The 17,113-nt window shown below is 42.4% G+C and overlaps 1 protein-coding gene across 1 annotated transcript; it reads right to left on the bottom strand.

Annotated features, from left to right (window-relative positions):
• Positions 1 to 156: 156 nt before the first annotated feature.
• Positions 157 to 1,620, bottom strand: LOC109744763 (aspartyl protease family protein 2-like). Its single transcript, XM_020303912.2, has one exon. The coding sequence runs from the start codon at positions 1,580 to 1,582 to the stop codon at positions 269 to 271; it is 1,314 nt and encodes a 437-aa protein (XP_020159501.2). The 5' UTR covers positions 1,583 to 1,620; the 3' UTR covers positions 157 to 268.
• Positions 1,621 to 17,113: the final 15,493 nt, after the last annotated feature.

Below are 17,113 nucleotides of genomic sequence, written 5' to 3'. Positions count from 1 at the left end.
CAGGCTAACAGCAATACATCATGTCCTTGTATATTGGGAGCGTACGTTTTTGTCATCACTGATTCTTGCCAGTATGAAATCAAATCGCATCAACTTTTACACGGGTGGCATGATATTTTTTTGACATCTAGTCCAAAATTAGTGCTTGAGAGAAAATCACCCCAAAAGTTCTGATTAATTATTATTTATTTATTTGTCCCCATGCACACAGTTCTTGCACCAGCCGACCAGCGGGCATGTAGTGCATCAGAAAGAAAGGCATATTGATCTAGCTACTGTCGTTCTCGCAATTCTCCGGAGCAAAGTAGAGTAGCCTCTGGTCGGCGTCAATGGTGAAGCGCGTGTCCACCTGTTGCGCGGCGCCAAGAACCGTCATCTTCTCGTCCGGAAAGATGAGGAAGCAGGCGTGCTGGGCTCCGTGGTGCATTTTTGTCACAAACAGTAGATCCCACCTGATCGTAAGCTGGGCGCCACCGGCCAGGTGGAGCGTGATGCTTGGGAGCTTCTGGTAGATCCCATGTATCGACACGATGAAGCAGAGGTGGGAGCCCGGTACTCGGTATCCGGCACGGCGCACCCCGAGGCGATGTTGTAGATCCGCGATGACCGCGGCCTCCAGGATGTCGTACGCCGCACGGATCATCCTGGTCTCGGGTGTCCCGACATCGATGATGGTGCTGCCGTGTTTCCTTGCCTGGTCGCGAGAGAACATACCTCGGTTGATTCTCGTGAGCCTCTGACCGTTCAGGCTAACGCCCTCCAAGCCGATGAAGTACAACATTGTGTCATGGTACATCGACGCCGTGCTGTGGGCGTGGTCGTGGTTGGGGACGTCACTGCCGAACCTGAGGAAGCCATGCTTGGCGCTGTGTTGGCCGTGGTAGAAGAGGCAGTAAGAAAACTTTGAAGTGGCGAAGCCGTGCGCAGCAAGCTGGTACTTGAACGACGTCGACCTTTTGTTCAAGCTCATGGCACCAGCGACAATGCCGTGGTTCCAGAACTCAGTTGCTCTGTGTGCGCACCCGAATATGAGTCCGTCCAAGCTCCTATGACCGGTGCCGGTGTCGCCAAAGGTGAACACGTCGCTGGCCAGGTACCCGTGCACGGCAGCGAGCGAAGTGGTGCCGGAGAAGCTGCACTTGTCATGACCGTGGCCGACGAAGGGGGGCTTGCAGTGGATGCTCGTTGGCTTGACAAGCGCATACTTTGGGGAGAGGGCGGCGTCAAAGATTGGGCCCTCCTGCTGCTCCTCTGGGGTGCAAGGCTTACACCGGATCCATGTGAGGTTGCCCACGAAGTCCAGCGCGAGCTTATAGAAGTGCTGGCCTCTGCCGCTGCCGACTCCGACGACGACACTGAACATCGGCCAACCGGCAGGGGCTACCTTGGGTCGTATGTTCATGGGGTTCACATCAGCCTCAGGCAGCAAGAGCTCCCCGATTTCACCGGTTGTGTGGTTGAGCTTGTGGTGGCTGGACACGAGAGGCAGGCTGAATCCGATATTGCCGGTGGCTGAAGTGAGGTTGGCAGGAGTTAGCAAAGCAAGGAGGAAACATAGCATGGAAGCGGATAAACAGGACATGGTTGACGACTTATGACTGTAAGCCGAATAGAGAGAGCAGGGATGGATCATTCCCTCGGAAGTCCTACCTTAAATAGACTCCTACACTCCAATTTAATGTGTCAGATTGTGTGTGGAAGGAGCAGTTTGATACTTTTCCGTAAATGAGAGTATCTAAATTGGATGTGCTGCATCCAATTTATGATGCCTAAGCTACTACACTCCAATTAATGTGTACACTCGTCCATAAATGAGATACATCATACTCGGGTGCAAGAATATCGAAAATGGATGCACTGCATTTATGTTCCTTATTAGTAGTAATGAGAGTGTGATCTCTCAAAATAGAAGCCTACTACACTCCAATTAATGTGTCGAATTATGCATCGAAATAGTTTGGTACTCATCCGTGAATGAGGTACATCATATTAGGGTGTAAGAATGTCGAAAATGGATGTGTTGCATTTATGTTCCTTATTAGTAGTAATGAGAGTACATCCCTATGGTGAAAGAATGCCTAAAATGTATGTGTTGCACTAAATGGAGTCTATGTGCTCTATGCTCCAACTAATGTGGCAAATCGTGCGTTGAAATAGTTTAATACTCGGCCATAAATTAGACACATAATAATGCAAGGGTATAAAAAATGGACGTGGTGCACTTATGTTTCTTATTAGTAGTAATGAGAGCACATCTATATGGCGCACGAATGCCCAAAAAACAATGTGTTGCACTAAATGGAATCTTCATACTCCATGCTCCAATTAATGTGTCAAATCTCACATAAATATTTTAACTACTTTGATTATGAATAAACCCTTAAATCGCAACAAAATATAACTTCACATAGTAGATTTTTTTATTTTTGTACACAGGCTGGGTGTTCACCCAAGGGATAAACTGGACACAGATACAGTGACACCTCCTGATCATGATCATCATATTCTGATTCCTGGACGGATGTGAGCACACTTCGGACATAAAATCTTTGAGCATCTATATGTTTGTTATAAATAAAATAGAAAATAGTGTTAATTCCATTTTTACCCCTAAGATTGACCCTTGTGATAGAAATTACCCCCAACTCAGGAACCGGTCATATTTTTACCCCTAATTTAAAGATTCCTTCCACATTTGCCACATTTGCCACATTTAAGTTTTTCCCCAAACGAGTTTTGACTACGTGATGGTGTCCTGGATTAGGGGTGATCCACCACGTCGTCTTTCGGCCAGGTGGCCGGACTGAGGACCCCCCCCCCCCCCCCCCCCCCATGGCGGTTCATCAATGTGCCATCCTAAGAAGGCCTAATTATGCATCTTGTCTTGGGAGTACATGCTAGGTGATTTATATTTATGTGTAATAACCCCTCTAATAAGTTTTGCAAAGTTTTATGTGAATGCAGTTTTTAAGATCGAGGGAAGACATCGATATAAGAGAAACAAGGAGAGACAAGAGTTCAAGTTTGGTGATGCCCAAGGCACCCTAATTAAATATCCAACTAGACTCAAGCGTCTAAGCTTGGGGACGCACTGGGAGGCATCCACTCTTTCTTCATCATCAACTTTCGTTTTGTCTCGATTGGACCTAAGTTTTTATTTGTGCGCATGATATGTGCTATGCTTGGAGCATCGTTTGCTTTTGTTTTTTGTTTTGTTTGCTGGTCATTACAATCATTATGTTCTGGTCACACACCTTGAGAGAGATACACATGAGTCATAATTTTTTTAGAATGCTCTATGCACTTCACTCATATCTGTTGAGTTGAGGTAAATTATAAAATTGCTCTTGCACTTCACTTATATATGTTAGAGCACGGTGGAGAAATATGCTTTTGTAGAAATGATTAGGACTCTCTTGCTTATCTTTTTAGAGAGTTGAATAACAATTGGTTGTTTGCATTCATTATATGTTGGTCCTAACATTGATAGGTATTCATTGGTGGTATAGATAAAAAATTGCATGAACTTGTAGATCATTGAACTTGATAAATGGTGGGATAGATTTTCTTGTGTGTTCAAGTATAGTACAATAGCAAGAAAGTGCATTTGCTGCTCAAATATACCTAACTAATGAAATATGCACCAAATAGGGGACAATCTTATGTTTAAGCATGAATTGTACAATTGCAAAGTAACTAAGGCGAGAGCACACGTATGTTTCTTCCACCAGGTCAGCAAGCCTTTCGGTGATGCTCCAGTACAATGTCATCATAGGCAAGAGGGGAGAAAACACAAAGTAAATTACCAAGCCACAACAACTATGTAAGTCACTCCCACCCACTGGGTCATTTCGTCGAACACCTTCGGTGTGAACATTGCCATCCTCTTGAGCAGCACATAGCAGTAAATGGGCAAGCAAAGCAAGCGTCGTGCAGGTGTAGCTTTCATTTCCGACGAGTACATTAACTGCTCCCTGGTTACAGTTCCCATCGTTACCTTGGCTTGTGGTTAAAAATTAGTTGCCGCTACTAGATGTTGCTACCAACTGCCGTAGTTGACAGCGGATGAAGAAATCCACACAGAATGCAGTCTCTTGTAAGTCAACAAATGCAGAGATTGTACATAGAATTGTATCAAAGATAAACTGAAAAAATTATCACATAAGTGCTACACAAATATAGCGGGAACTTATTGTACCTTTCAATGTATAACATTGTAGATTTGTTTTGTGTTCAAAGTAATTTCTTCACCGTTACCTGACCTAGGATCCAAATATGAACAATGAGTGGAAATACCTATCTTGGCCCTCTTAGGCAAAGCAATTGTGATAATATCTCAAGTTTTAATAGAAAACAAGAAAAATACTATTAACTGATAGGTTTGAATACTCTATTACTCTGAAGTCTAGACTCTCAAGCACTAAAATCAGCTGGCATACAACACAAACAAACAATGGGTTTACTGAAATGTAAGTAATGAAAAATACAAAATTTAGATGCTTCTCAAAAGTGTTCAAACATGATCTATTGCAACAATTCCACAGCAGATTGAAACTTAATGATCATGTACGTATTACATGTTACACATTAGCTTAACCAGACAATTACTCTAGGTGGCAGTGTACATTTTTTGACCCGTCAGGTTGCAGGTTGTCAAGGTCCATAAAGCGTAAAACAATGACCCCAATATACCATCAATTACAGCATACGCCCTAATACCTCGATGGCTACATCTAGCTAAGCTAATCTCAGCTAAGATGAATATGGAACAACAAATGGCATCCCTAGTTGGCGGGAAATTGTACAAAGCTTCCGTCTTCGAGTTTTAGTGTCAGACTCTTTGGTTTTGTCAGCTGATGATGCTTGACACCGCCATCACATCTGGACAAGCAGGTTCCAGCCAACTCAACGAGACAAAGTCGGCATCTTTGCTTGCACCAACACCATGGAGAGGACATCAATAGAGTGCCTCACAGTTAAAGCCGATTCAGTGATTGTGAGATGCCACCAAGATTAAAGATGCTAGATCAGGAGACCAACACTAATGTTTGGGTGAGAGGGATCAAATACGCACCTATACGTTCAAACTACTACGTACCATCATGTTCCAAGAATAAAAAATAACGTAAATGTTCGAAGAACATCTTGCTGACTGGCAGTAGCTAATCTAGAAATAAAACGGAGGGCGGCTGGGTTTCCTGTGTCGTGCGAACATGTGTTGGGTTGGGCTGACAAGTGACTGGGTTGGGCCTTGAGACTAGTAGTAAAAATGACGATCGCAGTGCTGGAGGGGGGCATGGGCCTTGACACTAGAAAATTAATGTTTTGACATTGATGCAAAATAATTTGCCATGAAACACAAACTACAAATCTCCAAAAAGTTAAAATGTCATTGCCTCATAAAAAACAATTTATAGGGTCAGAAACAAAAATCACCATGGGCATTAACTAAAATTTCCATGATCGATCAACTAAATTAGTCGTGATTAGTTAACAAAATTTGTCATGGTCAATTACTAAAAAAAATCATGGTAAATATAAAAGTTTGCAGGGTCTAGTTAAAAACTAGTTTGGCCACGACAAGAGTAGTTGTTCTTTGCCATGCTATGAAAAAATCATGGCAATTTTTAATATGATTTTTACCAATACAAGACTATTTGTTCTTTGCCATGTTCGTATATAGAATGGACAACTGAAGCGCAAAAGTATGAACAAGAAAATTGCCATGGAAAATACATATCAAAAATTGACATGGTATTTTAAAAAATTGCCATGTTCTTAATGAGGAAAATTCCATGTATGTAAAGTAAACACTAGTTATGAACCAGACGTTGCCATATCAATTCATATAAAAAATCCATGGCAAATTCATATCAAAGATTGCCACTTTAAATTAAACTTGCTATGTTTTGTATGATAAAAATGAGATGTATGTGAAGTAAACACTAGTTAATAACAAAAAATTACCATGGCAAATTCATATAAAAAATTCCATGGTGTTGTAATTAAATTTGCCATGTTCTGTGTGAGGGAAATGCCATGTATGTAAAGTAAACACTAGTTATGACCCAAAAGTTGCGACGGAAAATTGATATAAAAATTTACCATGGAAAATTCATATCAAAGATTGCCATATTATTTTAATTAAATTTGCTATGTTCAATATGAGAAAAATGCCATGTATGTAACTCAGAAATTGCCATGGCAAATTCATATCAAAAATTGCCCTGGCAAATTCATTAAAAAAATGCCATGATATTTTTATTAAATTTTCCATGTTATGTATGAGACAAATGCCAAGTATGTTAAGTAAAAGACAAGATATGAACAAACAATTGCCATGTCAGATGTATGTCAAAAATTGCCATGTCCATTATAAAGATCATGAAAAAATTGTAGTAGGACATGAAAATGTCATCTATAAGATACTACAAAAAGTAACTGCACACATAATGCGAGCTTCCCGGGTGCAAAAAACACAATAAAAAGTTGGCATCTAAAACTAGTTTCCATGGCAACACTTCATGGCAAAGTATGTTTTTTTTATTTACCATGCATTTAGAGATGCCAAAATGTGTAGAAAATAGCCATTCTCCACACCATTTCAGGTACAATTTATTTGCACATACACATGAAAGATAATGCATACAATTAGCCATTTTCACAATAAAATTTGCCATGGCAGCAATCATTTCCACACCGGGGCAGGAAACTAAAACATTCAGTAGGAAAATGGTAAACAAACGGGAAATCAAAAAGGCATGGGGGGAGGACCTGTATTTGGGAAGTGACAAGCGGACAAGCAGGTTGCAGCCAGGTAGATAGCCGACCATCTCCATGTCGGCGCCGGCCACGCCAACAATGCTGTAGCGGTGACACCCAAGAGAAGAGGATGGCGCTAGGAGGAGGAGGCGTCATGCACGATGGGCAGCTGCGCGCGGGAATGAAACCTGCACTGATGAGAACATCACAACGAGGTGGTGATGATGGGCGCGTGGGGTTGCCGGATGAAGCCATATCCCTCACCGTTGGCGAGATGGGAACCACGCGGGGATAAAATTCGCCGGAGAATGGACTTGCTCGAGCCGCCGCAGTGCATGTGCTTCTCCCCGTGCTCGAGGCTGCCGTGTTACTTGTAAACTGTGTTGGAATTTCCCTGAAGAGGAAGGGTGAAGTAGTACAATAGAGATAAGTATTTCCCTTAGTGAGAACCAAGGTTATCGAACCAATAGGAGAACCAAGTAAATTCCCTTCGACAACACCTACACACAAAAGCAAATACTTGCACCCAACGTGTGCAAAAGGATTGCCAATCCCCTTGAACTCGTTACTTGTAAGGATTAATTCTGATAGTGATAGATAGATAAAAAGAAAAGTAAAACAAAAGTAAATAAATTGCAACAAGTTTTTTTTGTCTTTTAGCAATATGACAAAAGTAGACACGGGGGCCATAGTTTTCACTGGAGACTTCTCTCTCGAACACATAGCATATGATCGTTAAACAAATTACTGTTGGACAATTGATAGAAAAGCGCATAGTTATGATGTATTCATGGTAATGATCATGTATATAGGAATCACGTCTGTGACAAGTAGACTGACTCCTGCCTGCATCTACTACTATTACTCCACCAATGGACCGCTATCCAGTATGCATCTATGGTATTAAGTTCATAACAAACAAAGTAACGCCTTAAGCAAGATGACATGATGTAGACAAAGTAAACTCAATGAATAAATAAACCCCGTCATTTTATCCTTAATGGCAACAACACTATACGTACCTCGCTACCCTTTCTGTCACTGGATGAGGACACCACAAGATTGAACCTATTACAAAGCACCTCTCCCACTGAAGATAAATCAATCTAATTGGCTAAACCAAACGGATAGATCGGAGAGAAATACAAAGCTATAATAATTGTGCATAATAAAATTCAAAAAGACTCAATTAATTTCAATGAATAATTTGATCATAAATCCACAATTTGTCGGATCCCAACAAACACACCGCAAAAGAAGATTACAACAGATAAAACTCTAAGGAGATCGAGGATAACATTGTATTGGAGATCAAAGAGAGAGAAGAAGCCATCTAGCTACTAGCTATGGACCCGTGTGTCTGTGGTGAACTAATCACGCATCATCAGAAGGCAGCAAGGATGATGTAGAAGCCCTCCATGATCGATCACCCCTCTGTCAGAGTATCGGAAAAGGCCTCCAGATGGGATCGTGGAAGAACAGAAGTTTGCGGCGGCGAACAAATGTTTTGGGTGGCTCTCTGTTGGTTTGGGAATATTTGTGAATTTATAGAGGTGGAATTAGGTCAAACGAAGTTGCGTGGGCCCCCGAGCTCAGGGGGCACGCCTACCCCCTGTGGTGCACCCTGTGAACTCATGGCTCTCTCGTAGCTCTTCTGGCCTCCTCCCGAACCTTCTTGGGTCCCTTCTGGTCTAGAAAAAATCACCGTAAAGTTTCATCGTGTTTGGACTTCGTTTGCTATTGATATTCTGTAGAAGGCAAAAACAAGCAGAAAACAACAACTGGCACTGGGTTAATAGGTTAGTCCTAAAAAATGATATAAAATAGCATAAAAATGCATATAAACCATCCAAGATTGATAATATAACATCATGAAATTGCAAAAAAGAGTGACACTTGTCACCCTGGTGACTTGCCCATTATGTGGGACAACCGACAAGGACGCCTACACCCATACCCCAAACAAATAAATTGCCTACATTGGGAATGAATGGTTATTCCATCTACTCACGAATCATTCCAGTGAGGTGTCTGGTATCGTCATCTTGCTCATTTCGAGAGATTTGGAGTATGGGCAATGATACGCCCATTTTGCATCATGTTTTCCTACTGATATTTATGATGTTTTTATGCATAATAATGCTTTTTGGAGTAATTCTAATGCCTTTTCTCTCATAATATGCAAGGTACACACAATGAGGGAGAATTTCGGCAGCTGGAAACATGGACCTGGAATAGCTACGTCCGGCTACCTATTCTGCACAACTCCAAACAAGCTGAAACTTTACGTAGAATATTTATGGAATATATGAAGAATATTGGAGCAAATAAGTACTAGAGGGGGCCACCCTGGTGAGCACAAGACACCAGGGCGTGCCTGGGCCCCCAGGCGTGCCCTGGTGGGTTGTGCTCACCCAGGCCCACCTCCGGTGCCCATCTTCTGGTATAAAGGTCATTTTGACCTAGAAAAAATAAGTAGAGGACTTTCGGGACGGAGCGTCGCCGTCTTGAGGTGGAACTTGGGAAGGAGCACTTTTGCCCTTCGGCAGAGCGATTCCGCCGGGGGAACTTCCCTCCCGGAGGGGGAAATCATCGTCATCATCATCACCAACAACTCTCCCATCTTGGGGAGGGCAATCTCCATCAACATCTTCAACAGCACCATCTCATCTCAAACCCTAGTTCATCTCTTGTGTTCAATCTTGTTTTCGGAACTATAGATTGGTGCTTGTGGGTGACTAGTAGTGTTGATTACATCTTGTAGTTGATTACTATATGGTTTACTGGGTGTAAGATTATATGTTCAGATCCAATATGCTATTTAATACCCCTCTGATCTTGAGCATGATTATCATTTGTGAGTAGTTACTTTTGTTCTTGAGGTCACGGGAGAAATCATGTTGCAAGTAATCATGTGAACTTGATGTGTGTTCGATATTTTGATAGTATGTATGTTGTGATTCCCTTAGTGGTGTCATGTGAACGTCGACTACATGACACTTCACCATATTTGGGCCTAAGGGAATGCATTGTGGAGTAGTTATTAGATGATGGGTTGCGAGAGTGACAGAAGGTTAAACCCTAGTTTATGCGCTATTCCGTAAGGGGCCGATTGGATCCAAAAGTTTAATGCTATGGTTAGAATTTATTCTTAATACTTTCCTCGTAGTTGCGGATGCTTGCCACGGGGTTAATCATAAGTAGGAGGTTTGTTCAAGTAAGAACAACACCTAAGCACCGGTCCACCCACATATCAAATTGTCAAAGTAGCGAACACTAATCGAATCAACATGATGAAAGTGACTACATGAAATTCCCGTGTACCCTCAAGAACGCTTTATTGCGTAACGTAGCATGCAATTTCAAAAATTCCTACGCTCACGCAAGATCTATCTAGGAGATGCATAGCAACGAGAGGGGGATAGTGTGTCCACGTACTCTCGTAGACCAAAAGCGGAAGCGTTTGACAACGCGGTTGATGTAGTCGAACTTCTTCTCATTCCGACCGATCAAGCACCGAACGTACAACACCTTCGAGTTCTACACACGTTCAGCTCGATGACGTCCCTCGAACTCTTGATCCAGCAAAGTGTCGAGGGAGAGTTCCGTCATCATGACTGCGTGGTGACGGTGATGGTGAAGTGATCCGCGCAGGGCTTCGCCTAAGCACTACGTGAATACGACCGGAGGCGTAAACTGTGGAGGGGGGCGCCGCATGGCTAACAACTGTTGTTCTCTGTTCTAGCGGTGCCCCCTCATATATATAGGTTAGAGGGGAGGAGAGGCAGCTAAGGGGGCACCCCAAGTAGGAGGAATCCTACTTGGGGTCCTCCCCACTTTCCTATTCCTCGGAGTAGGAAGGGAAGAGGGGAAAGGGGGAATCCTATTCCCTTTTTCCTTTCCTCCTTCCCCTTTCCTTCTCTAATTTAGCCAGCCCATATGAGGGGGGGCGCATCAGCCCCTTTGTGGCTGGTGTGTTTCCCCTCTTGGCCCATAAGGCCCATATGTTTTGACGGGGGTGCCCGGAACCCCTTCCGGTGACCCGATAAGTACCCGGTGCATCCCGAAACACTTTCGGTGTCCGAATACCATCGTCCAATATATGAATCTTTACCTCTTGACCATTTCAAGACTCCTCATCATGTCCTCGATCTCATCTAGGACTCCGAACAACATTCGGTCACCAAATCACATAACTCATATAATACAAAATTGTCATCAAACTTTAAGCGTGAGGACCCTACGGGTTCGAGAACTATGTAGACATGTCTGAGACACCTCTTGAAGGAAATATGCCCTAGAGGCAATAATAAAGTTGTTATTTATATTTCCTTATGTTGTGATAAATATCTATTATTCATGCTAGAATTGTATTAACCGGAAACTTGATACATGTGTGAATACATGGACAAAACAGAGTGTCCCTAGTATGCCTCTACTTGACTAGCTCGTTGATCAAAGATGGTTATGTTTCCTGACCATAGACATGTGTTGTCATTTGATGAACGGGATCACATCATTAGAGAATGATGTGATGGACAAGACCCATCCGTTAGCTTAGCATTATGGCCGTTTAGTTTTATTGCTATTGCTTTCTTCATGACTTATACATGTTCCTCTGACTATGAGATTATGCAACTCCCGAATACCGGAGAAACACCTTGTGTGCTATCAAACGTCTCAACGTAACTGGGTGATTATAAATATGCTCTACGGGTGTCTCCGAAGGTGTTTGTTGGGTTGGCATAGATCAAGATTAGGATTTGTCACTCTATGTATCGGAGAGGTATCTCTGGGCCCTCTCGGTAATGCACATCACTATAAGCCTTGGAAGCAATGTGACTAATGAGTTAGTTGTGGGATGATGCATTACGGAACGTGTAAAGAGACTTGCCCGTAACGAGATTGAACTAGGTATGATGATACCGACGATCGAATCTCGGGCAAGTAACATAACTATGACAAAGGGAACAACGTATGTTGTTATGCGGTTCGACCGATAAAGATCTTCATAGAATATGTAGGAGCCAATATGAGCATCCAGGTTCCGCTATAGGTTTGATGACGATTTGTATTATGAGTTATGTGATTTGATGACTGGAGATTGTTAGGAGTCCCGGATGAGATCACGGATATGACGAGGAGTCTCGAAATGGTTGAGAGGTAAAGATTGATATATTGGAAGGTTATATTCGGACACCGGAATGGTTCCGGAGTGATTCGGGTATTTTTGGAGTACCGGGAGGTTACCGGAACCCCCCGGGGAGATATTTGGGCTTAGTGGGCTTTAGTGGAGAAGAGGAGGCAGGCCAAGGGGAGGTGGCGCCGCCCCTCTATGGAGTCTGAATTGGACTAGGGGAGGGGCGGCGCCCCCTTGCCCTTTCCTACTCCCTCTCGCTTTCCCTCTTTCCCTCTCTCCTACTCCGGAAAGGAAAGGGGAATCCTACTAGGACGTGGGAGTCCTAGTAGGACTCCCCACACTTGGCGCGCCCCTAGGGGGCCGGCCTCTCTCCCTCCCTCCTTTATATACGGAGGCGGGGGGTACCCCAAAGCACAACAGACAATCTCTTAGCCGTGTGCGGTGCCCGCCTCCACAGTTTAACACCTCGGTCATATCGTCATAGTGCTTAGGCGAAGCCCTGCGCCAGTAACTTCATCATCACCATCACCATGCCGTCATGCTGATGGAATTCCCCCTCGTCCTCAACTGGATCAAGAGCTCGAGGGACGTCATCGTGCTGAACGTGTGCTGAACACGGAGGTGCCGTACGTTCGGTACTTGGATCAGTTGGATCATGAAGACGTTCGACTACATCAACCGCGTTACTAAACGCTTCCGCTTTCGGTCTACGAGGGTACGTGGACACACTCTCCTGTCTCATTGCTATGCATCTCCTAGATAGATCTTGCGTGATCGTAGGAATTTTTTTGAATTAGTACATTCCTCAACACCTCTCCGGTCAATAACCAACAATGGAACCTGGATGCTCATATTGGTTCCCACTTATTCTACGAAGATCTTTATCGGTCGTATCATAATGACAACATACGTTATTCCCTTTGTCATAGGTATGTTAGTTGCCCGAGATTCGATCGTCAGTATCTTCATACCTAGTTCAATCTCGTTACCGGCAAGTCTCTTTACTCGTTCCGTAATACATCATCCCGCAACTAACTCATTAGTCACATTGCTTGCAAGGCTTATTATGATGTGCATTACAGAGAGGGCCCAAAGATACCTCTCCGATACTCGGAGTGACAAATCCTAATCTTGATCTATGCCAACCCAACAAACACCTTCAGAGATACCAGTAGAGCATCTTTATAACACCCAGTTACGTTGTGACGTTTGATAGCACATAAGGTATTCCTCCGGTATCCAGGAGTTGCATAATCTCGTAGTTGAAGGAATATGTATTTGACATGAAGAAAGCAATAACAATAATCTCGTAGTTGAAGGAATATGTATTCAACATGCTAAGCTAACGGACGGGTCTTGTCCATCACGTCATTCTCCTAATGATGTGATCCCCTTCATCAAATGACAACACATGTCTATGGTTAGGAAACTTAACCATCTTTGATTAACGAGCTAGTCTAGTAGAGGTTTACTAGGGACACGGTGTTTTGTTTATGTATTCACACATGTATCAAGTTTCCAGTTAATACAATTCTAGCATGAATAATAAACATTTATCATGATATAAGGAAATATAAAATAACAACTTTATTATTGCCTCCAGGGCATATTTCCTTCAGTCTCCCACTTGCACTAGATTCAATAATCTAGTTCACATCGCCATGTGATTAAACATTAATAGTTCACATCGTCATGTGATTAACACCCATAGTTCACATCACCATGTGACCAACACCTAAAGGGTTTACTAGAGTCAATAATCTAGTTCACATCGCCATGTGATTAACACCCAAGAGTACTAAGGTGTGATCATGTTTTTCTTGTGGGAGAAGTTTATTCAATGGGTCTGCCACATTCAGATCCGTACGTATTTTGCAAATTTGTATGTCTATAATGCTCTGCATGGAGCTACTCTAGCTAATTGCTCCCACTTTCAATATGTATCCAGATTGAGACTCAGAGTCATCCGGATCAGTGTCAAAGCTTGCATGAATGTAACTCTTTATGACAAACTCTTTATAACCTCCATAACCGAGAAATATTTCCTTAGTCCTCTAAGGATAATTTTGACCGCTGTCCAGTGATCTACTCCTGGATCACTATTGTACCCCTTTGGCAAACTCATGGCAAGGTACACAATAGCTATGGTATACAACATGATATACTTTATAGAACCTATGGCTGAGGCATAGGGAATGACTTTCATTCTCTCTCTATCTTCTGCCGTGGTCGGGTTTTGACTCTAACTCAACTTCATACCTTACAACTCAGGCAAGAACTCCTTCTTTGACTGATCAATTTTGAACTCCTTCAAAATCTTATCAAGGTATGTACTCATCGAAAGTCTTATCAAGCGTCTTGATCTATATTTATAAATCTTGATGCCCAATATGCAAGTAGCTTCACCGAGGTCTTTCTTTGAAAAAATCCTTTCAAACACCCCTTTATGCTTTCTAGAAAATTCTACATCATTTCCGATCAACAATATGTCATTCACATATACTCATTAGAAAGGCTGTAGTGCTCCCACTCACTTTCTTGTAAATACAGGCTTCACCGCAAGTCTGTATAAAACTATATGCTTTGATCAACTCATCAAAGCGTATATTCCAACTCCGAGATGCTTGCACCAGTCCGTAGATGGATTGCTGGAGTTTGCACACATTGTTAGCACCTTTAGGATTGAGAAAACCTTCTGGTTGCATCATATACAACTCTCTTTAATAAATTCATTAAGGAATGCAGTTTTTGACATCCATTTGCCAGATTTCATAAAATGTGGCAATTGCTAACATGATTCGGACAGACTTTAAGCCTCGATACGAGTGAGAAAATCTCATCGTAGTCAACACCTTGAACTTGTCGAAAACCTTTTGTGACAATTCGAGCTTTGTAGACAGTAACACTACTATCAGCTTCCGTCTTCCTCTTGAAGATCCATTGATTCTCAATGGCTCGCCGATCATCGGGCAAGTCAATCAAAGTATAGACTTTGTTCTCATACATGGATCCTATCTCAGATTTCATGGCTCAAGCCATTTATCGGAATCTGGGCTAATCATCGCTTCCTCATAGTTCATAGGTTCATCATGGTCTAGTAACATGACTTCCAGAATAGGATTACCGTACCACTCTGGTGCGGAATGTGCTCTGGTTGACCTACGAGGTTCGGTAATAACTTGATCCGAAGTTTCATGATCATTATCATCAGCTTCCTCACTAGTTGGTGCAGGCATCACGGGAATAGTTTTCCATGATGAGCTACTTTCCAATTCGAGAGAAGGTACAATTACCTCATCAAGTTCTACTTTCCTCCCACTCACTTCTTTCAAGAGAAACTCCTTCTCTAGAAAGGATCCATTCTTAGCAACAATGATCTTGCCTTTGGATCTGTGATAGAAGGTGTACCCAACAGTTTCTTTTGGGTATCCTATGAAGACGCACTTCTCCGATTTGGGTTCGAGCTTATCAGGCTGAAGCTTTTTCACATAAGCATCGCAACCCCAAACTTTAAGAAACGACAACTTAGGTTTCTTGCAAAACCATAGTTCATACGGTGTCGTCTCGATGGATTTAGACGGTGCCTTATTTAACGTGAATGCAGCTGTCTCTAATGCATAACCCCAAAACTATAGTGGTAAATCGGTAAGAGACATCATAGACCGCACCATATCTAATAAAGTACGATTACGACGTTCGGACACACCATTATGCGGTGGTGTTCCAGGTGGCGTGAGTTGTGAAACTATTCCACATTGATTTAAATGAAGGCCAAACTCGTAACTCAAATATTTGCCTTCGCGATCAGATCGTAGAAACTTTATTTTCTTGTTACGATGATTCTCCACTTCACTCTAAAATTCTTTGAACTTTTCAAATGTTTCTGACTTGTGTTTAATTAAGTAGATATACCCATATCTGCTCAAATCATCTGCGAAGGTTAGAAAATAACGATACCCGCCGCGTGCCTCAACACTCATCGGACCGCATACATCGGCATGTATTATTTCGAATAAGTCATTGGCTCGCTCCATTGTTCCGGAGAACGGAGTTTTAGTCATCTTTCCCATGAGGCATGATTCGCAAGTATCAAATGATTCATAATCAAGTGATTCCAAAAATCCATCTGCATGGAGTTTCTTCATGCGCTTTACACCAATATGACCTAAACGGCAGTGCCACAAGTATGTTGCGCTATCATTATTAACTTTGCATCTTTTGGCATCAATATTATGAATATGTGTATCACTACGATTGAGATTCAATAAACCATTCACCTTGGGTGTATGACCACAGAAGGTTTTATTCATGTAAACAAAACAACAATTATTCTCTGACTTAAATGAATAACCGTATTGCAATAAACTTGCTCTAATCATATTCATGCTTAACGCAAACACCAAATAACATTTATTTTAAGTTCAACACTAATGCCGAATGTAAAGGGAGTGTGCGATGGTAATCGTATCAACCTTGGAATTACTTCGAACACACATCATCACCTCACCCTTAACTAGTCTCTGTTCATTCTGTAACTCCTGTTTCGAGTTACTAATCTTAGCAACTGAACCGGTATCAAATACCCAGGGGCTACTATGAACAATAGTAAGGTACACATCAATAATCTGTATATCAAATATACCTTTGTTCACTTTTCCATCCTTCTTATACGCCAAGTATTTGGGGTAGTTCCACTTCCACTGACCATTCCCTTTGCAGTAGAAGCACTCAGTGTCAGGCTTAGGTCTAGCTTTGGGCTTATTCATGGGAGTGGCAACTTGCTTGCCATTCTTCTTGAAGTTCCCTTTCTTTCCATGCCCTTTTACTTGAAACTAGTGGTCTTGTCAACCATCAACACTTGATGCTCTTTCTTGATTTCTACCTTCGCCGATTTCAGCATCGCGAAGAGCTCGGGAATCGTTTTCGTCATCCCTTGCATATTATAGTTCATCACGAAGTTCTAGTAGCTTGGTGATAGTGACTAGAGAACTCTGTCAATCACTATCTTATCTGGAAGATTAACTCCCACTTGATTCAAGCGATTGTAGTACTCAGACATTCTGAATACATGCTCACTGGTTGAGCTATTCTCCTCCATCTTGTAGGCAAAGTACTTGCAAGAGGTCTCATACCTCTCGACATGGGCATGAGTCTGAAATACCAATTTCAACTCTTGGAACATCTCATATGCTCCGTGGTGTTTGTCGGCGT

Source organism: Aegilops tauschii, chromosome 2, assembly GCF_002575655.3.
Source record: "Aegilops tauschii subsp. strangulata cultivar AL8/78 chromosome 2, Aet v6.0, whole genome shotgun sequence".
NCBI classification, from domain to species: Eukaryota; Viridiplantae; Streptophyta; class Magnoliopsida; order Poales; family Poaceae; genus Aegilops; species Aegilops tauschii.
Note: the sequence above shows the minus strand (reverse complement) of the source record. Positions and strands in the feature narration are given on the sequence as shown.

Coding starts and splice junctions, on each gene's coding strand:
- LOC109744763 (XM_020303912.2), bottom strand. CDS start 1,582: ATGTCCTGTTTATCCGCTTCCATGCTATGTTTCCTCCTTGCTTTGCTA.